This window comes from Streptopelia decaocto (genome assembly GCF_964273445.1).
Source record: "Streptopelia decaocto genome assembly, chromosome: 9".
NCBI lineage: Eukaryota > Metazoa > Chordata > Aves > Columbiformes > Columbidae > Streptopelia > Streptopelia decaocto.
In genome coordinates, this window is record NC_138664.1 from 12,219,814 (window position 1) to 12,241,489 (window position 21,676).

The following is a 21,676-nucleotide window of genomic DNA, read 5'->3' on the forward strand; positions in this document are numbered from 1 at the left end:
AACTGTTACAAAATATCGGGGTTTGGTTTTTTTCCAGGAGTTGGTGAGTTGCTGAGTAGCTTTAGCCAGCACTTATGTACACACAGAGAACTTGGAAAGAAAACAAGCCCTTGTTCCTCAGCATGCCAAGACTGTACTCACATACTGTGAAATATGAAATGACTGTGAAATTGTCCACACTGAGCAAACCTCAGTTTTGTTTTCAGGGGCAGGCAGAAGTCACTTGGTTTCCCCTCTCCCGGCACACAGAGCCAAAATCTTGTTCGAAATCTTTGTTCAAAATTCTGCGTCCCTCTTCACTCTCTCACATCTCCCAGATTTGTGCTTCAGAACAGGGAACAGGATGCTGCTTCACAGGGAAAGCAAACAAAGCTCTTACTGCTGCCATTTTCTTCAGAAAAACTTACTAATCTCAAAGTAAGCGTTGAAACAATTAATGCTACAAAGAGAAGTCACTGAAATGACACCGGGCCATTCACTTACAAGAGGGGAGGAGCCGAAGGGCTTCTGAATGCTCCCGGGATTCAAAAAACTGCCTCGCAAGCCAACAAGTGACAAAGGTTCAACCAAATATTTGTCACCTCAGCATCACGGCATGAGCCTGGTGTTGCTGCATCCACTGCGCACCAAGGGGACGTTCGTCTGGGCATCCTTGTTCGTCACATCTCCGGGACCTGCCGAGGCTCATCGGGCAAAAAAGGTCGAGTCTGGCTGCTGCGATTCCTTCTAACAGCTCCAGGAAAAAGCTGTGTCTTTGGAAAACCTCCCGCATGGCACAGAGACTTTAAGTAGGCAGAATATGCTACTTGCTATGTCATTCACCTTTAATATGCGACTTGTTCACAAGAGAGGAAAACATGAAGATGTAGCTCTGGGCTGGCAGTAAATCACAGTCTGAGGTGACCAAATCTTGATATACTGACCCCAAACTCACACATCGAACCACAGCACTTCTCTCAGATGAAGGAAACCAAGAGTTGGTTCTTTTGGGCCTGGATAAACAGGGACAGGATTAAACAGCAGAAATGAACACGTTTAACTGCAGTAATTGTGCTGGTAACACAGGAAAAAGCCTCAACCTGAAAGAAAAATGGCATATCGTTATTTGCTTTAAAGCCACAACCTCTCCCTTGGTTTCACCCGACTGTGGCTAAGAGTAGTTTTTATGGAGCAAAATGCATCATCAGGCTACTAAAAATATCAGGAAATTTACCAGAGTAGCTTAGTAAATGGCTTTTTTTAAAGGTATGTGATTCCTTCCCAGTGGCCCGTTTTACTCAAATAAGCCACAGAAAAATTGTATAAAAAGATTTATTGAAATTCATCAATGACAAACAGACATAAAACTCAAAGTTTGGCTCTTCTGGGAAAAAAAAAAAAACAAAAAACAAAACCAAAAACCAAAACCTGTTGCAAATGTATTTATACAGATGAAATATTGACTAGGAAATACAAGTCACTTCTAAAGCTATTTTAAAGAGGGATATGAAAGTAAAACTGTACATTCACTAGGTATTTTCAGTCATTTTACTGACTTCCACTAGGTAAGAAAATACAATTTTGTATTAGTATCTCGTGCTTGAGTGTATGAAAAGAAACCTCCTACCCTACATGCGGAACCGCCTCCTGTATTTAGGTTTGTAAAAATTTTCAAAGTATATAGCACAAGTGGAAGTAGTTTCTCATCACTTAAAATTGACTAGGTGTTATATATTACAGACCAAAATAGTACACACCTTATTTAAAAGGGTTGAAACATTTTTTTATTACAATTGTCAAATTCATTTCACTAGTAACTCAGGAATTAGGAACACTTTTTATATATATTTATATATATACTTAAATGCCTGCCATTTTCAGTGTATTGGCTATACCCTAGCCAAAAAAAAAAAAATATAACCCCAAAACAGAAAGGAAAACACACAACACACGGGGCAGGAAAGGGAACGGGACTGCAAATTCACCCCACAAACCAGATCCAAAGGAACACCCCCAAAAAACCAACAAAAACATTTGGTCACTATTTACAAAGAGCGAAAGAAAAGGTACCTAGAAAAGCAGGGAAAGCGCTGGCTGAAAATGGCAGTCATTCACGGACAGGTCACGATGCCGCTCTCACCCTGTTGCTGCGGGGGGACGTGTGGCCAAAATTCGCAGCATCCCCCAAAAAAATGCTCCCAATGGATTTAGTCACTGGCAGCGGTGGAAAAATCCCAACAGCCAACGCGATTCAGCCACCTCAGAACAAAGTATGTGTGTTTGGGGTTTCATCCACTGATCTTCAAACTCTTATTTTTTTTTTTAAAGATGTCAAACTATCCACTCCAATAATAAGAAACAAATTACCACTTGGTTTATACTTACTATTGCAGTTACAGGGACTAAGAGAGGGACAAAAAGAAAAAAAATCAAAATGAATAGGAGGAGGAGTGGCAGTAAAAATAGTATTTTATTCCCTTGCCCACCCAGTCTGCTTCTCCCTCTCGTTCCCACAGCAACATTACAATCAGAAAAAAAAAAAAGAAAAAAAGAAAAAAAAAAGAAAAAAAAAGGGTTGGGGGTGTGGGGAGGGGAAATACAGGGTAGAAACAGTCAAATCACAATAGGAAATTTTCAAAATAGGTTATTCAGTTTAGTCGTCTTCGTCCCCTTCATCTTCAGGTTCTCGTTTTCTCTTCTGTCCCCGTTCTTCATCTAGAAAATAAAACACAACTTGAATTATATGACTGCTGAGAAGCTGAACAAGTTCAACAAGCTTCTGCTTTGGCAACTGGCTTGTTACCAAAGGAGCGGGAACACAAACATGAGCCTGCTTTTTACAAAATGGTATTTTACTTTTTAAAAAAATAAATTATTCTTATCTCTAGCAAAAACCGGATTACTGGCATACCGGGCTCATCTTCATCTTCATCGTCATCTACCTCACCATCGTTGTAGCCTTCTTCATCCTCCTGGATTAAAAAAGGAAGAATTTAAGAAGTCGGTTTCAGTGCAGGACCTCTCACAATTTGGCAATATCCAAAAGCATTTTACAACTGAGGGAAAGTCCTTGAAGCATCCTAAACAAAAACCGAACAAAGAGGCAGACACTTCCCACATGCTTACATAAATGCAGAGTTTTGCTGCAGTATAACTGGACTCTGGCCCAAGTTTTATTGCAGAAAATCAGAAGCGATCGTAGCAGCCACTTCTAGATTTAAGTCCTCAATGAGAAAAGTTTTATACCTCACGTTGATACATAACTGAAAATTTTGTTATGATGTCCTGAGTTTAGTAAAGCTGGACGGCTGGTCAGCAGGAGACAGCACAAGTTCTGAAGGCAGAGTTAAAACACAACCAGACATCCCCAGAGCCTGAGGAGCTGCTGGTGCCATTGAGAAGAGACTGATCAACCATTCAGGAGTTAAATACTGATACATGGCTGGCTCAGCACACCCCACACAGAGATGGACCGCACCATGGAGTTCAGCGTCCTCAGGAACCACAATGTACACGGCCAAGGAAGAACCTCGTGAGAGCCCCGGGTCAGTAATTCACGTACCACTCTCTCATCTGTACCCCCAGCTCTTCTCGGGACCCACAAACCTCTCTGCGGATGTTCCTGACAGTATTTTTGCCATGAGCCCAGTAAACAGAATGATTTCACGTCACTGGTCACTAGATGGCAGCTGGCTCATATGCAGGGATGCCTCAAAACCTCCCCCACCTCAAAAACCAACCACACGCTTCAAGTATGCTCCAACTTTTGGTCCATTTCTTGCCCAACTGTTCCCAGTTAGAGCATGTTCACAGCCATTATTAACTGCATAAATCCTTACCTCCTCTTCTCCACTCACATCCTCCTCTTCTCCTTCTTCCTCCTCCTCCTCATCTTCTTCATCTTCTACTACCTGAGCGTCATCATCATACTCCTCTTCTATACAGACAAACAAGATTAACCACTCAGACATTGAAAGTTTACTGTTTTTTTTCAATATTTCCACCCAAGAAGTGACCTCCTATTGACAAAAGGAGTGAACCGAAAGCCTCATGTAAGGGCAGGACTGAATTAAAGGCAGCTCTGCAGCTGCCAGATGTGGTCCTGAGCCACTTTACCTGGTGACAGGGCCATGCAGCAGCTGCACCCATGTTCTGAGGTGCTCTGGGGCTGTGGGGACCCAGCAGTAAGTCACGACAGCCTCAAGAACGCTTTACATTCAGCTGCTCCACTTCCCACTACTAATATTCTATCGTTCTCATACATGGTTTCGAACCCATGGGACACTCGCAGCTCTTCATCTGCAAGTGTCCATCTGCTCCCACCAGAACTTGGGAGGCAGAACTTTCCAATCCAACTGTGCATGGGGAACCCTCCCCAGGGGACACCCCTCATCTTGATGCTGCCAGAGTAACACTCAAGGGTCACACAATCCATCTTGAGGTCTGCAATCTCATTTCAAGAGGAAAGACATTCAATGCAACTAACACAAGCAACAAACCAGATTTTTTCCCAACCCCCCATGCTGCAGGACTGGTATTATGGAGCTTTTTTCATGCATTTGAACGCAGGCTCAGACTCGTGCTCTGAAGCTGTCCCTGCGGAAGCCGCGTGCTCTGCCAGGCCCTGCTGCGGCACTCACCCCTCACCAGCGCTCTGGGGAAAACTGCAAGTCCAGCTATTCTGCTTTTGCTGTGCAGCTGGGTTTGGAGAGTCCAGCAAATTCCCCAAACTCAGCCAGATCCTCATCTAACGGGTACGCTAATGCCAGGGAGGCAGAACAGCACCTACAGCACGGTGGGACCCACCGTGTGTTCTCCTAACATTAAAAAGTTGCTGCTTCATTAGTGCCTGTCACAGAGCTGACCCAGAAAGGCTCCAGCACACACTCTCCTCTCTGCCTGATACCAACCGGTTCACTTTGTCCCCACAGAGCAGCTAGTACCTTAGCTTCCTAATTCCTTGACTCAGATACATTTTTGTATGCCCGATCTGGCTCTCCACCCGATCCTTCTCCACCAGGCTCTACAACTGCTCACCCTTCCCTGCTCACGGGATTCCTGGAAAACCACAGCATGTCCTTTCTCACCTATTTCTCCCTCACATCCTCACCCCCAGGGTTTACTGTTCCCTGAACTCTTTCAGTGTCCTTCTGCTTGTCTTACTGCTCCTCCTGGCCCCTTTCTTCTACAGCCTTTCACAGCTGAGAAAGCAGCTCTTCCAGGCCCTGCCCCTCTCCCTTCAGAGGACACCAAGGTCCTTCTGCTGCACATCAGTGGGAAGGAGCTGCTGAGAACACCCTTCTCCTGCCAACACCCGAGCTGGAAGCAAAGCATACCACGCAGCACATCAACCTTTCAACTACTGCACGCCAAGCTGCACAAATTCACGTACCATCTTCATCTTCCTCCTCGTCATCTAAGCCCTCCACGTAGCCCTCGGCATCAGAGTCCGGCGCTTCTTTGTCGTCCCGGTCTTTCACTAGAGATAAGACTGAGAAAGTAGCTCTTTCAGGCCCTGCCCATCTCCTTTCCCCTCGTTCCTTCAGAGGACACTGAGGTACTTCTCCTTTACATCAGCCAGGAAGGAGCTGCTGAGAACACCCTTCTCCTGCCAACAAGTCAGAGCTGGAAGCAAAATGTACTAGGCAGCATATCAATCTCTTAACTTACGTACACTAAATAGCACAATTCACATACCATCTTCATCCTCCTCCTCGTCGTCTAAGCCCTCCACGTAGCCCTCGGCATCAGAGTCCGGTGCTTCTTTGTCGTCCCGATCATAGCCATCGAGGTATGTGAGTTGCGGGAGGAGCTTGAATACGTTTTCTCTATAATCGTTCAAGTTGGTTACCTCGCAATTGAAAAGATCTAGACTCTTCAGGTTTTCTAACTTTTTCTGCAAAGAAAGAAAAGTCTCTGAAGTTCAGTGTCACAATAATTTTCTATCGAGCAGAGAATGCAACAGCAGCCGGAGTTACTGTGCTCAAGTGCTTGCCATAACAAAAGAAAGGGTGGTTTTGGTCTCTGCCTACTAAACTGGCATGGAACAGAAATCCACAATGCTTGGCCACTGCTGCTCTGGTGTCTGAGAGGGGAAAATCCTCTCTCTCACATTCAGCATGTTGCAAGTAGAGGACTGAAGTCTGGAAAGAGGTAATGTGCAAAATTACACATGCTGCTAAGAATAAATAATAGTCCAGTCAGTTACCCCAAAAGCGCAACAGAAGATATCAGAGCCAGCAGCCAGGTGTATTTAAACTACTACTTTCCTTGGAAAAAGAAACAGACTACTCTGAACACAAGAATTTTGCTAAGAGATATTTCAAAAAACTTTAATGATTGTACCTTAGCCTTCGGAAAAACAGAAAAAGGCTTAGAAATGCAACAGGAATTCAATTCCTGGTTTGAATATTTTTTTTTGGTAGTCTGCATTGCCCACTGCACTTCAAAGGCACAAGCAGCTGAGGATTTGTAGCAATACCTCCCTTCTGAAGTTCACCATGTAGAGCAACAGTGGCATCAAGAAAACAATGAGCCTGAAACTGGGAGCAGTTAAAATCCTTTCTCTCAACTGCTTGCTCTGTGAGTTTAACGGTTCTGCTCTTCCCTTCTGCTGGGGGAAAGGAGAGCTGAGATGGACTGGCTGAGAACTGCTCCGAGACATTTTAGCAGCAAGTATTTGGGAAATAAGCAGGAGCCAAACCTCTTCATTTTTGGAGAGCAAAGGGCACACAAAGCAAGAACTAGAAAACAGCACGACCAGAATTGCTTTTTGGAACTGCAACCTGACAAACTTGATCTCAGCAATAAGCAGCACAAGGAGGGTGAGCAGGGGATGGAGAGCAGCAGGAAGGAGCTGGGAGCTGGGTGAGGACATGAGGAAAAGATTCTTCACCCAGAGGGTGCTGCACACTGGAACAGGATCCCCTGGGAGGTGTCACAGCCCCAAGCCTGACTGTTCAAGAAGAGACTGGACACGTCCTCAGACACAGGGTGTGACCTGCGGGGTTGTCCTGCGCAGGGACAGGAGTTGGACTCTGATCCTTGTGGGTCCCTTCCAGCTCAGGACATGCTATGATTTTAGGGAACAGAATTTTTAGATGTTCAGGGAAAAACACACCGAGCTCAAGCAGAGTGTCTGGGATCCAGCCCAGGCCGTGGTGGAAGCCACTAGAGGGAAGCAGCGCCCAGGCTGGCGGGACAGCCCCGGGCCAGGCTGAGCCCGCAGCAACCTGCCCGCGGAGATAAGCTCCAGAAACGCCCCACTGCAAGCTGCTTCGCGCCTTCCAAGCCTGAAACGCCTCCTCACAAAATGGGGTTTGGTTTCAGCAACTTACCAGAGGTTCTATTGTACCGAGATCTTTTATTTTGTTGCCACTTAGATTTAGATGCGTGAGGTTCGGACACTTTTCTGCCAACACTTCCAGTCCTCCTGAGATTCTGTTGTCGCTTAGCTCGAGCTAAAAGGCACATAAACATCTTGAGTTTTTAGTGCAAACATGTACCACAAAGCAGTTTGGCCAGCTAACTGACATTTTTATACAAACAGCTATTTCACACATGCAGTATAGTGCAAAGAAGGAGGGATATGGTGTAGGACATTTTATTTACCTTCTTAAGTTTGTTTAACTTTGGTAAGTTTGCCACTGAGGTTAAGCCTACGTTGATTGTACTTAAGAATTCCAGCTCTTCAAACTCATCTGTGAGGCCTTCAATTTTGCCTTCGTACGACCTACAGTTGTCAAGAACAAGTTCTTTAACCTGGAAAGACAACAAAGCAAGATGCGCGTAAGACATTCTGTGTGGAAAACATAAAGATTTCACTCGCAAACAAAGGACGACACGGATCAGGCAAAAATGAAAGGGATTCCGGTAAAGTGGCAAGTATGCAAAAAGTTATTTTGAGCGTCTGACTCCTTTTGCTGATGTGGTTAGCAGTGTCTCAGAAACACAGATATTCGGCTATGCCTCAACTGCCCACCTGTGTGTTGTTCTATAAACGATGTAGGCAGCTCAAAAAATTGATCCTGGCTTAACTGATTTGGTTGTTATAAGTAGTGTGGTAAATGTAAGCAATAATCAGACTGAAAAAAAAAACCAACAGGAAAACAATCTATTTATTTTTAAACTAACCTACAACTTTGACACTCCGTACAACTCGTGTGCTATTACAACGTATCGTCAGTTGTTACAACAGCTTCTCTCTGCATGCAAAAATTATCAGAGCTTTTCAAGCGTGGAGAGATCACCATCTGCTCAGACACTCCTGAGACCTGCAGGAGGTTCTGGGGACCCTAAGCCAGTTTTGGTGAGCACTCAGTGCAGCCCTTATCTCACTGGCCCCTCTGCAGCAGGGAGGCTGCAAGGGAGAGGTGGAGATAATGTCCCCATGCAGCACAGGACCTGCGGGACAGACAGAGCCAGGCGGCCCCACTGCTGTGTACAACTCACAGGCCGCACAGCTTTGTTGGATTTATTTTTTTTTTTTAACCAGAACACCGCTCTTTTTGCAGGTGCTATCTTCAACAGACACAAACCAACAGCATCGATGCAAAAGAGATGCTAAACACACCCCACCCTGAATAAAACCGCTCCTTTTCACCCTAACGCCAGGTCGGCCTTGCAGGATTCCAGTCCCTGAGCAGCCAACACGGTTTTGTGGGGCTCCGGGGAAGCTCTGTCACCAAGGACTGTCACCCCAAGGGTGGGCCCACCCATTCAGGGAATATACAGACATGTTTCACATCAACAGAGAATTTCTAGAGTTTATTTCTCTCCTATAAAAGACCCAGGAAACCCATCGTTCCACATGCACCACAGCCCCTGTCCCATGCCAGAGGTTTGTCTGTAGGTTTGGAAAGGGGCGGGGGGAGGGTGCTGCTTTACCCCAAGGACCAAACAAACCTGCAAGAGCGGTGTGTGCAGGAACACGAAGCAACTCTTCCCTTCACACCAAGGACAGTTAATATGCAAATATTTAATTTTCTTAATTTTTTATTACTGTAATCCTGCAGTACAGAGAAGCAGCCTATGTAGCTTTATAGCTCCAAACAACATCCCTAGATTTCTAATTAAATCCCAGGCACTGAAGTCAATAGGGAAGTCGGCCCAAAGCAACATGAGAGCACAAGTGATTCATTGAGAGTAGGAGGATCAGCGTTAGACAGGAAATACATTTTCCAAGACTCTACAATTTTCCTAGAAGAATTATGATAGGGAATGACTACCCAAAAGTCTTCCAGAAGAATTTTAGGCTGTTAGAAAAAAACAAAGATCCAAGTCCCGATCCCACATATGTCTATTCCACTGAGGGGGAACAAAACCCCCAAAATGAACTACAAAATAAAAAAAATCCTCTTTGCTTTGAAATTTGGACAGCATGAAATCAATTTTAAATGCAAACGTGTACCTTCCTACTGTAACAGTATTTAAGTATCACGAACCTCCAGTGAGATAAATTTGGGGACAAGTACAGAGTTTTCTCAGTCATCTGCTTCACACACACACGGAGTACCCGCCAAAAAAAAGAAAAAGAAAAAAGGTAAAATAAAGAAGCTCCACCCCAAAGCCAGAGCACAGAGCCACAGAGCCTCCGCTCCCCGTTTGTCTCCTCACCCAGCAGCACCAGAGGCCCCTGCCTGCCCAGTTATCACCCCAGCCAGGGAGCAGCACCCACCTACAGACACGTTTCGGGGGCAGGATGGCAAATGAGAGCCCGTGGTGGTGCACAGCTGGACAGCCCCGACGTTTTTTCTTGCCTTATCCTCCTCACAAAGGAAGTTTGCAAGAGCAGGCACGGGAAGACGAAGCAGTGAGGCAGGAGGAAAATGCTCACAGCAGCCAGCATAGTTTAGGGTTGGTTTTAGCTCCGAGTTATGCAGGAGACCAAAGGCACAGAGCTAAGCTGCACCTAAACCCCACACTGAGAAAGAACCGGCATCTGCTCTCACCCTGGAGCTGGGACATCCAGCGCTGCATCCTCCCAAGGATGGAGAAGAGGCAAATGGGAAACCAGACAGAGCCTTTCTGGGGGTGGAAAAGAGATTTGAGGGGGAGCTGAAAATAGTCACGGATGTAGAAGAAAAAAAAACAAAAAAATACAGTGGCATGAGAGCCAACTGTCTTCTACATTTAGTTTGCTCTTTTTAGCGCAAGACTGCTGCTTCCTCTCCACCTTCCAGAAAACTTTGACACAGAACTGCAATCCCCTCCTTTGCCGAGACCAGTACCAAGATACCAGCTCTAATGGGAAGCTCTCACAGTATAAAACCGGTCAGGTTTGCAGGGGGTGGAATGCTTGGTGGAATCGAAGGGCTCGTTTAGGAAGCGGCAGAGCAAGAGGCTCCGAACGCTCCGCAAGAACAACCGCAGCAGCGTCGTCTCAGTGATGTGGTCAGTGCTACAGTAACACGCTGAGTCGCTTCTGAGAAAGCCTGACTCCACAATGTAAAATTCAAGTCAGGATTTAAGATGATTTTATGTTTGAAGAGATTTAAGAACCCTGTAGAAAACACACATGTGCAAAAGGAGGATGAACTGGGCTCACGTTTTTTTCAGAAGTCTTTGTAATCTTAAAGGAAAATTCCAGCTCCTGAATCACTCTCCAAACATCTACTAACTTCCCTAAGAAGTCACAGTAAGATACGGCTTTTACATTTCTTTCCTCAGATTCTGTCACCAAAACACAGAATAAACCTTTGCCAGATGGAAGCAGCCCCGGTGAACACGCTTTCCGAGTCTTGTCATGTATTAATACCTGAAGGAGATGAGAGGGTCTCAGCCGGTCTGAACCCATTTAGTTGTATCGCACTGCGGTCTCCAGAATATCAGACACAGAGAGGAACCGCCAGAATTAGGGAGGATGATCGGTTTGGAGAGATAGGCTATGGGAATAAGTGTCCTCAGCTAATTTGTGTTTAGCTGCACCAAAGACAGGAAGATCCAACTTGCAGAAGTTTACAGGGTCAACACATAAGCAAATCAAAGCACTAATTGGAGTAAGTACTAGTACAAGGTAAGGACTAGCACAAGATGAACCACGAGCTGTATTTTTCTTCCCTCTCCCAAAAATACCGCTCCATGGTGAGAAAGGGTGGAACAGCAACATGCTGTCGGTAACCAACCACCCCAGATAACACCGCGACCCTTACCCAGCAGCCGAGAAGGCACCCGCAGGTCAATGTCAAGCAGAAACCCTCAGGAGCGGCTGGTGAGGTTGGTTCCCGTGGTGTACAACCACATCTCCGATAGCATTTACGATAAGGCACCACGAGTGCTTGGCCGGAGATGTTACAGATTGTACAGCTCCCAACAGCCCAGCTCAATGTCCTGCCCTGTCCCCAGGGCTCTCCTGTCCTTGTCCCCCACCCAGTGGGTACCATCCCCTTGAGCAGGTACCCCTGGGTGTCCCCACACTCCTGCGCCAGCTGCACGCTGTGGCTTGCTGCTCTCAGCCCTTTTCTGCAGCCACATACAAGCAAGTAGATTGCTGCTTCTCCAACAAACTCTCCAGCCCACACACCTCGGACCTGCTCTCCCTGCTCATCCCAGTTTCTATTTCTGATGGTCCCAGACGCTTTCAGCACATGACATCACATCTCTGTTAATTGTGCATGACAGCATCCTCCATACCTCCTCATGACATCACACTCTGCATTACTACCTGCTTGATAACCAGGGGCTGTTATCTGTTTCCTAGTACAGTCAATGCATTACGCTGTGCTCCCAAATGCATATATGGTGTCCTTAAAATAGCCACGGGGTGCACTGTGGGACTCCAACCAACTCCTGGGTTAAGTACAGGCAACCACGTGTAAGCAGCCACTAGATTTCATGGGAGTCACCACAAGTGACATCTAGAAAGAAATTTTTTCCACTGAGGGTGGTGACAGCCTGGCCCAGGCTGCCCAGAGAGGTGGTGGATGAACCATCCCTGGAGACATCCCAGGCCAGGCTGGACGGGGCTCTGAGCAACCTGAGCTGGTGAAGATGTCCCTGCTCATGGCAGCAGTGGCACTGGGGGAGCTGGGAAGGTCTCTTCAACCCAAACCATCCTGTGATTCTGTGACATCTGGGACTCACCGCGCAGGGTTCCCATCAGACCTTCCTCTGCCTCTCCATGAGGGCCCACAATCTCCAGTTATCAACACATCCACGATCAATAGAATATAATTATACAAAGATAACTACTAAGCCACACACATTATCACCTTAACCTTTAATCTACATTTTTGTTGTAACATGTAAAAAGGCAAAGTCTCTTACTTCACAAAGACTACAGCCCCTGGAGAACAGAGACCCACGAACTTGTGACCGAGTTCCCGAACCCTGCTCTGTAATTGACAGCTTAACAAGGTGACAGAAGGACTCAGCTGTGAACATCACTTTTAAAAGATAAAAGGCAAAATTTACAAGTACAAATACCATTCTGCTGGCTTTACAAGCAGGAACAGCAAAGGCTGTAACATCTCATTTTCAGCACAATGGACCAGATGCTTTTGAAGTGTATGTTGCATATGGTACCCCTAGGACAGGAACATCCCACCGTGTGGCATTTTCATGGAATAAAGCAGCTAAAGACAAGGGTGTTAACTCTTGTCTTGCACTGCTCCCAACCAGGTGATCCAGGGGAGCACTGAGAGAAGTCCTTCATACCCCTGAACCCAATGGAAATTTCATTTGGAGGAGGGCACCGCTGTGGAAAGAAGGGAGGATAGAGCAATGGAAGACTGTTGTGGTAAGTGGAAACAAGTCCGAATTCCTTTTGAAAGCAGAGACAACTTGATTCTCTCCCAGATGCAGCAACATTTCTTCAAGACACCTGGGGTTGTGTCTTTGGCGTTTTTTTGGTCTCAAAAGCCTGCAGAGCCCATGCCAAGCCCTGCATTGCCCCGTGGTACAGACTGACCATTACTGCCAGGAGCTGGCTCCTTCTGTTCCCAGACTGGGTTCTAGATCTGTACTCACAGATTTGGGGATTCTTGACCAGAAATGGATCTCCTTGGGTTTCTATTCCACTTTATTTGTGCAGTAAAGTTTAGGAGAAGCCAGCCCTCCACAGTCACGATGTTCCCGTTTGTTGCGGAAGGTATGGGTGTGAAAAGGCTCAAGATAATGCCCGAGCCTTGCAGCAGCCCATCATTCAAGCCTAGCTCCATAGTGGTGGGAAGCATACTATGTTCTCCATGCTCAATTTTACAAACTTCCCTCAAGGTACCACTGGAATGAGTGAAATGTTGCATAATTTCCATTTCAGATACTATGTGGAACATGACGAGGCCAAAAAAATGCTTCAACAAGCGGCCTACTTAATTCCTTGAGCTAATGAAGCTGGTCTGAAGGCTCAAAGACATGATGCTACGTCTGCTTGAAGGTCACCAAAATGTCACCAACTTGAAGAACCAATTTTTTTTTTTTTAAATGAAGACAGCACTGCATGTTATTTGCCACCTGCATTCAAGGCAGATCACAGAACAGAATCAGAGAATCATTTTGGTTGGAAAAGACCTTTAAGATCATCGAGTCCAACCATAAACCTAACACCAAGATCTTCAGTTTCGTTAGGGCCTCCCTAAAGGTTCCCTTCCACCAGTGCTCTGCAACCAGCCCCTTCGGTCCCCAGGAATTCACAACTGCTGAACAAAACAGCATCCAGCACAGTCCAGTTCAACAGCAACCTGCTCCACTTTTACCTCTTTTGCCTATTTTATATCCATTCGACCAAGCTGGAACTCCAAATTCTTGCAACGAGGTCATGTAAAACTACTGCTGGACCTCAGAATTCAGCTACGGCTTCTCCAAATGGTGCAAACCCATCACACTTTCATACTGGAATACCTCTTCTTCATCTCTTTCTTGGAAACTCCCACCAATACTTTTGGATGCTCCAGCAGAGGGTTTTAGAAGCCCCAAATTGAGCATCTAGTATCACTTACTAAAGTTTTGGTGCCTCTCACGTTTTTCCTCTAGCAAGGCACATGGACATGCAGGGACCCTGATGCTGCTCTGAACTATAATGCTGTGGTTCTCACACAGGTTTACTCCACGTTTGTAAGCTACACCCTACCAAGTGCTTGGTATTTAATTCAGTTGATCCAACTATCACATGATGAAGAAATTCAGATTTACTCCAGACAAGAGTGCAACCAAGGAACTGCATGAAAACATTTGCTGAGGGACCAAGAATGATGCGGTGACAACATGGACATCTCTGTGGACACACATCACAGCTTGTTAAGTCACTGTCACCCAGTTCAAAGTGATGCAGTAAAACAGCAGTTTAAAGCCACCTTTTCAACTCCCCTAAGCTGGGCTCTGTTTACAATAACTCCCACAAGGATGAGCACAATTAGTGTTCTTCGTTTTCCTGCGTCACCCCTACCCCAGCAAAGGGACAACAGCAGGGGAGGATAAACAGAAAAAATTTCCTATTTTGTTTATTTGGTTGCTGTTGTGGGGATTTTAAAATCAAAGCTGCTCTGTATTCAGAGACAGCTTAAGGCGGCTCGCACAGCTCAGAAAAAATGTGGCTCAATAGCAACAAATTCATTTTAACCTTTAATATTTTACATAGTATAGCTATCAACCCTGAGAGTTATGCATATGGCTCTAACAAATTTTACGTCCCTTTGCTCTGTTCTGAAAGAAACTAAAGGTCCAAGGGAAATACAGAAGCGGCAGAAGGGTGAAGAGTCTTGGCAATTCTGCGTCTTACACTCGTATCTAATTACAAGGCATCTCCAGTACTAAAAAACTTCCAGAAAGAATAATCTACCACTTTCTTTCTCAAAAAATAACAGCCCCCAACCAAGTAAGCCCATGAGTCACACAAATATACTCTCACACGTTGAAAAGGGTCAGTGTAGCCATATGCGTAAGCAACATGCTAATTAACCAATCCAGAACACACCCCAGTGACATGGAAAGCTGTTTCATTCAAAAGCGTGTTGCTACTTTTCATTTCAGTTCCTACTGTGAGCAGCATAACTTTGTAAAAACTCCAAATGTTTCTGTACACAGATTGTTTCCAATACCTAAGTGGTTAAATTGCTTGACCTTTGCATTAAATGCAGTTTAATATTCACAATAACGTTGCTTGCTTCTCTCTTCTCTACAGATGGAAGCAGCGACCCGCAGAGTGCTCTGCCACTGTGGGGGACTGCACGCCAGGACTTTGCTCCATGCCTCAGTTTCTCTCAGTCTGAGAAACTGAGCACCTGACACCACATCCAAAGTGCTCTTCATTCACTGCCAGCTATTATTGAATAAAACAGAAGCAGAACACAAGATTGCCTTGCACCTTTAGTTTGAAAATTCTTCGGTGAGAAATTTTAAGTGTTTTTAAGCTGAACCGTGCGGTTTGTTCAGTAGCATGTACTTTGATTTGCCCTCAGCAAAGGGCTGATGTAGAGACCCATGTAAAAAAGAAACACTACATTCAAATTAAGACTAAACTTAAGAGCTGCATATTTAATACACAAAGCAGTCTCTGAAGATGCTGGCTGCTATAGAACACACTGGCCAATCACACTTGCAAAAGGTAAGCTTTTCCCAGCCTTTTTTATGGCTTTGAAGGGAAAGCGTTGAACAGACCAAGTCACTGGACGAGTGCTCTGACAGAGAGCACAACTTTTACACAGTGGTGTAAAGGCAAACCACCAAGGTTTTTTTTTTCCTCTGGAAATGTTTCAAAGGTTGTACTTACATACCCAAGGGCTTCAGGACTGATTTTAGCAACCTAGTCAGAAAACACAGACTACATATTTACTAGTGATTTTGTCTGAAGGAGAGAGCAATAGAGGAAACAGGGGAAAATTATACACAGAACAAGTCCGGCAGTGTCACAGAAATAGCCGAGAAGTGCCCATCACTCCAAAGCACAACACATCCATCGCTGCTCTGTCCCCACCTGAGAATCGGCCCTCGCTGCAGACACAGGGTTTGGTTCAGGGAGCTCAGCGCTTTGTCAGCCAACAGTGGGGTACAAGGACAGGGACGTCCCTTTGTCCTGCCCTGCTCCCCCCAGCACAGCACTGGGACTCCAGAGGCGCCTGGGATCCTGGCCTGCAAACCACAACCACTCCCATAACCCTCCCTTACTTTTAATACAGTCCAAAAAGATTCAAGACATCACACTCAGGCATGTCTCATAGGTCTGTTTTTTCATTTTCAGGCTTCTCCACCTTACCACTACCTCTACCTTTATGGCAGGAGGATGGGGGGAGTCATCCACAGAATATATGAAGTGGGAACAATCAGTCACCATCAGCCTTACGGGATGTAAACATCAAAGAAAACAGCCATGGATACTTTTGTCACCATTCAATGTACATTAAAGAGGCATCGCTGATTTTTTTTTAAATGCAGATAAAGATAAATCATTTAAAAAGCCCTAAATCCCTGCACGTGATTAATAGTATCTTGAAACGCTCAGAGCTTTTGGTGCACATTTCCAATAGAACAGCGGAAAAGTATATTCTATTTATTGATACACAACATACAAATCCTGCTGCAAGAATGCATTATAACGGCTATGCTTAACCCTGGAAGGTTTGCACTAAGAAGCTTTATTTTTCTTCCTTGTTTCAACAACTTGTTCCATTTGGTGGGCAGGATAAGAACCCTTGTTTCTTCAGGACATGTGTTTCTTGCTGGACTAAAACACATCAACTAAACCCCAGCATTTTTATTAAGCCAGTAGTGGGACACACACCTGAATCATGCAGGAAAATTAGTAACTGTGACTGTGCTTTATGTATTGCTGGTCAAAAGGGAATTCTCAAGAGGAGAGTGTTTTAAAAAAAAAAAAAAAGTACAGTTGGTACTTTCTGGCAGCACCACAGAGAAATGGGAAAATAGGCAACCAGTTTTAAATCCATATACCGGTGTTTTTCAATTCTACGTTCATTGCCCCTTTCACATGCTTAAAACTTGGTCCAGGTTAAGAGAATTTGCCAAATACTCCTCTGGTCAGCCATGAAACGAGTCTAAATTTCAGAGAGGACAGCTCTCACATCGCACTCCTTCTCCAGCCTGATTTCTGTGGGCTGCCACCCCTCCCAGATGAGCATCCACGCAACAGGACCCTTGTTTTAGAGGCTTGCCTCTGGAAATGCAGAGCCACGAATGCCACCTGCCACACACACCTGGGGAGGCTGCAGAAAAGGCAGCAACACCCGCTGTCACCCACGATAACCTGTGCACACCGCAGTCTGTATGTGCTGATCTCGTGCCCCCCAAAGACTACTGTACCCCCCTCTGCTGCAAACCAACAGCGCATCCCCGTCCCATTCTGAGCTCGTTCAGCCTGCAGAAAATAAAAAACTATGTATCTGCACCCATACACAAGACCAAAGTATTTTATTAAATGCAGGTCTTTAAGTGACACATATCACTTTAAATTATTTACTCTTATTGCAAGTACCACAACAAGGAACTAGCTAGGGGAGAAGAGCCTTTTTATTCATATTCTTTATTTGCAAGACACTTTGTATAGATGCTTGCACTGAATCTCCCTTCAGTGTTAAAATCTACAGAAAAACAGACAGAAATCAGACTGACGAGTAAGTTTTAAAGTGCAACATAGAAGAACTGTAAGAAATACCAGGTGCTACAGTCAGTATTTTACCACTGTCCCAATTTTGAACTGCTAAAGCACTAAATCCTCAGACTAAATGAACTGGCGTGGTAGCACTAAACCAGAGAAGATGAGTTTTGTGTGTAATTTCAAAAACCTACCTGTGCGTCCCAGGGCTGAGAAGAGCCTTAGCATGGAGCTTGTTTCACAGTCTTTGCGTTTTACTAATGAGTTTACGATGGGAATTAAACAAGAACACCCACAAACGTGCCCAGGCAAGGTCAGTACTTACACTGCTACCAGGTGATGGCTCTGGGGGAAACCCACATAAAATAATTGTACTTGGCCAATTTCGAGCATGAAGTTAACTATGATCGAAAACCATGTTGATAAGGTAAGCAAAGTGACAAAAGCTACAGCACTTGCACTATCGTAAGTGGCCATTTAAAAAGAAGTTGAAATATCTGGGGAGAAAGTGGATGCACAAGCTCCACTCTGGCTGTACAACACAAAAAAACCCATAAAAAATTCAAGCACTAAAATCCCAGACCTCACACCAACACTGCATTATATAAAAATGGAGAGAGAATTAAAAAAAAAAACAAGTAAAAGAGGCTGAGGAAGAAAAGGAAGAAACAGCTGCTACACAACCCACTTCAAGACATTTATGTTATGTTTTATTAGCCAAGATGTAAATATGATTTAAGGGCTGGCATTAGCTTGCTCAGCTGCACAGCAGCACCATATTCTACACAAGAACTGTATTGGCCAGATCAAACTATAAGATATCAATATAGGCACAGAAAGAACCACAACACCTTATCAACATCCTCTTATCTTTGATTCACAAAAAGTTTTGATCCCGCACACTCTGATATCAGGATATATTAAATAGAAGACATACCACAAGACTTAAGCACATTTGGGTAGAAGCTTCAAAGCAATTATATTCACTGTTATTTTCACCAAGATTTATTTATATTGCACTTGAAAGTTTGGAAATAATGACTCCCCACAGAAGGGGAAATACTGCTGTAAGAGACTAATGAAAACAATTTACAGAACCATCCTGTTCATACCCAAACACTTACTAAAATCCATAAATAAAGGACACTGGCATCGGAATAACTTCTAAACTCCAGTTCCAAGTATTTTAGCTAAAGCACTAGCTGGATTTAGCCAAACTTTATTTTAATAGGCATTTTAGAGCAACATCAAATCGTATGCTGAATTCTCCACCACGCAAACGTCCATGCACACATCTGTAGTCAACGGCTTTACAAAGTGGAGTCTAAACCAAACACCATTCCCCAATGGCATCTCTCTCCCATTTCATATGAAATCAGGAACATTTGGCTTTACAGCTGAGGGGTCACATCTGCTACCTTGGCAGGACTGACACACAGGAACCATCGATACAGTTAAAGGCTAGCAGGTAAAAAGTGACAGATTAAATAAGCCTTATTTACAACTAACTACTGTATATTTCTGAGTTACAATGAACTCCCACTGGATCAGAGGTTTCTCAACTTTGGCATAATCCAGAACTGAGCAAAACCTGATCAAAATCCAAGCGTAGAGGAAAAAAAGTCCAGTTTAACACCTAACACGCTGCGGATCAAGCCTTTGAACGGCAGGTCTGTTTAAAACGGTGAATAAGCCTCCAGTAGCAGGAGTTATGGATTAATCAGCCGAAACTAAAGAAAAAAAAAAAGTAAGAAAAAAGGAGGCCCAAAAGCTGAGCCCTACGTTCGGCAGGGCCCTGCCCAGGGGGAAGGCGCGTTCCCCGGCCCCGCTCCCGCCCGGGCGGGGCTGCAGGTGCGGCGGCGCTGCCGGCCCGGTGGGGCCCGCTCCCCGCGGCAGGCCGGGGCGCGAAGGCGGCCTGTGCCCCAATTCCCCCACGAGATAAAATAAAAATAATAAAAATAAAGGGGGTGGGGGAGCGGCGGCTTTTTACCCTCCTGGCTCGTCCCGCTGTGGTCGTCACGAGCCTCCTCCCGCCCCGCGCTCGGCGACGGCGGCGACAAAATGGCAGCCCCGGCGGCTGGCAGTCATGTCGGAGAGGGCGCCCCTCCGCCCGGCCCCGCCGCCGCAGTCGCAGCGCCGGCAGGAACAGCCCCTCCGCCAACGCCTCATGTCGCACTTCCACACACCGCTGCTACCCCCGACCTGCCAGACCGCGAGCCGCCGGCGGTGGGGCGAGCCGGGCCGGGGGCCTCCCCCTCCTCCACGGCGCGGCGGGCACAGCCGCCGCCCGCGCCCGCTCGTTCCCTCCGCCGCAGCTCAGGAGGAGGAGTGGAAGAAGCGGGGAGGGGGGGGAGGAAGAAAAAAAACATGGCGCCGCGTCCTACTTGTGGTGTGGCGCTGGCAACGCGGGGCCGGGAGCGGCTCGGCGGGGCGGGGGGGGCGCTCGCCGACCGGCCCCGCTCGCCTCATTGTGCCCCCCGCGCCCGAACAATGAGCTCTCGCGGGCCGCGCAGCGCCGGGTCGGGCCCCACCGCCCGCCGGGGACGGCGGCGTGTGCCGCGGCGGTGGCGGGAGCCCTCCTCCTTCCCCCCCCATCCTTCTCCTCCTCCTCGCCCAGGAGTTTTTAAACTTTAAAGAGCAGGTTCCATCGACCTGCCCCGCCTTTGTCCCTCGGACACCGCGCTCGGCCACCGAAAAGCCGCGGGGCCGCGTCCCGCCGCTTCGCCTCCGCCCTCTCCCCAGCGCCCCCCGGAGAGGTACGTTCCCCCTTCCTCCCCTTGCGCGGCGGGGCCGGGGCACACCTCGCCCTGCCCGGCCATTATGCAAGGGCCTGGCGGGGCGGGGAGGGGAGGAGGGGGCTTCCCCGCGCTGCCTTCCGCCTCCCCGCGCCCCGAGTTCGCGCCCCGCCTGGCTCCGGGCACCCCCCGCCACCGACTCATTTTTGGGGTGGCTTTTTTTTTCTCCCCCCCCCCCCCCCGCCTTTTTTTTTTTTTTTTTTTTTTGTCCTGACAAAGTTTTTCTCTCTCTCGTTTATTCTGCGAGACGCGGAACAACAACCTGAAGTCCGGCCCCGGGGAAAGGCGCGGGGAGGGGGGGTGGGGGGACAGAAAAACACGCACACGCACACATCCAGCCTTTTTGTGCGTGTGTGGGGATGGAGGGGGTGGAGAGTGCGTTTTATTTCTTGCAATATTTTTTTATTCAACGCTCGCGCTACCGGCGGCGATACCCGATCGCCAAAAACGCTAAGCATTGGTTTAAAATTCTTTTCTTTTATCTTCTCAGCATCTGGAGAGAGGGAGAGAGAGAGAAAGGGCGCGTTCATGAGGACTACAAAGTTACAAATATGGCTCCCCAGTCTCTCTTGCCTGATCACTGCAAAGAAATGAAGACGCACTTTAAACTAAACCATTCTCAACTCACTCGCAGTCCCTGTCTGCCTCTCCCTGCCCAGCACCCAGTACAAATATTTGCCAACTAAACACGCCGAGAGAGGAGCAGCAACTTATTTTTTTTTATTTAATGCACGGCGAGCACCCTCCAAGGCATCGCACACCGGCAGAGTCAGGAGCAGCCTCTAGTTTCCCCCTAGACCACAACGCGTGCGCCTCCGGGCACCCCCAAATCGGGGGGCGCCGCCGCACACACACACACACAGGTAGGCACCTCAAGGGCAGCAGCAGCGGCCCCGTCGCCCCCCCCCTCACCGCCGCTGCCCCCTCCCCGAGCGCCGCGGGGTTGGGATGCACCCCACTCCCCCCACCAAAAAAAAAAATAAATGTGGGATGGATTTTTATTATCGTTATTATTATTAATTTTTTTTTTGCATTGCTTACATCTGAGGGCGTCCTGTTCCGCAGCTCTAAGTGGATCCTTTTCTTCATGTCCATGTCCGTGGCTGGCGGGAGTCGCTCGCTGTCCCCGGCTCCGCTCGTGCAGTGACACCGATGTGGACCCCCCCAAAGCCAGCGCGGTCAGGGACTTTGAGGGCTCAACCAGCTCCGCTCGGAATCCCGAGCCCCAGCACCGCGGCGAACACTAACCTGATAACTGCGGAGGCGGGCGCTCCCGGGGGCTCCGGCCTGATTGACGTCCGTCCCGACCAACCGCGACGCCGCAACGCGAGGCCGGAGCCAATGGGGCGGGCAAGGGGAG

At 47.0% G+C, this 21,676-nt stretch overlaps 1 protein-coding gene and 1 long non-coding RNA gene across 2 annotated transcripts in view; one reads left to right on the forward strand and one right to left on the reverse strand.

Moving 5' to 3' along the window:
- Window positions 1–1,295: 1,295 nt before the first annotated feature.
- ANP32A (acidic nuclear phosphoprotein 32 family member A) lies at window positions 1,296–21,550 on the reverse strand. The gene is made up of 8 exons (XM_082060568.1): window positions 21,358–21,550; window positions 7,591–7,740; window positions 7,317–7,439; window positions 5,677–5,875; window positions 5,372–5,470; window positions 3,819–3,916; window positions 2,891–2,951; window positions 1,296–2,694 (listed from the first exon to the last, which is right to left on the reverse strand). The coding sequence occupies exons 1-8, from the start codon at window positions 21,409–21,411 to the stop codon at window positions 2,633–2,635; spliced, it is 846 nt and encodes a 281-aa protein (XP_081916694.1). The 5' UTR covers window positions 21,412–21,550; the 3' UTR covers window positions 1,296–2,632.
- LOC309443548 overlaps window positions 19,566–21,676 on the forward strand; it is a 29,256-nt gene continuing 27,145 nt past the window's right edge. Inside the window, exons 1-2 of the long non-coding RNA XR_014184816.1 lie at window positions 19,566–20,277; window positions 20,807–21,179. This is a non-coding gene — a long non-coding RNA (uncharacterized lncRNA). The remainder of the gene's footprint in view (window positions 20,278–20,806; window positions 21,180–21,676) is intronic.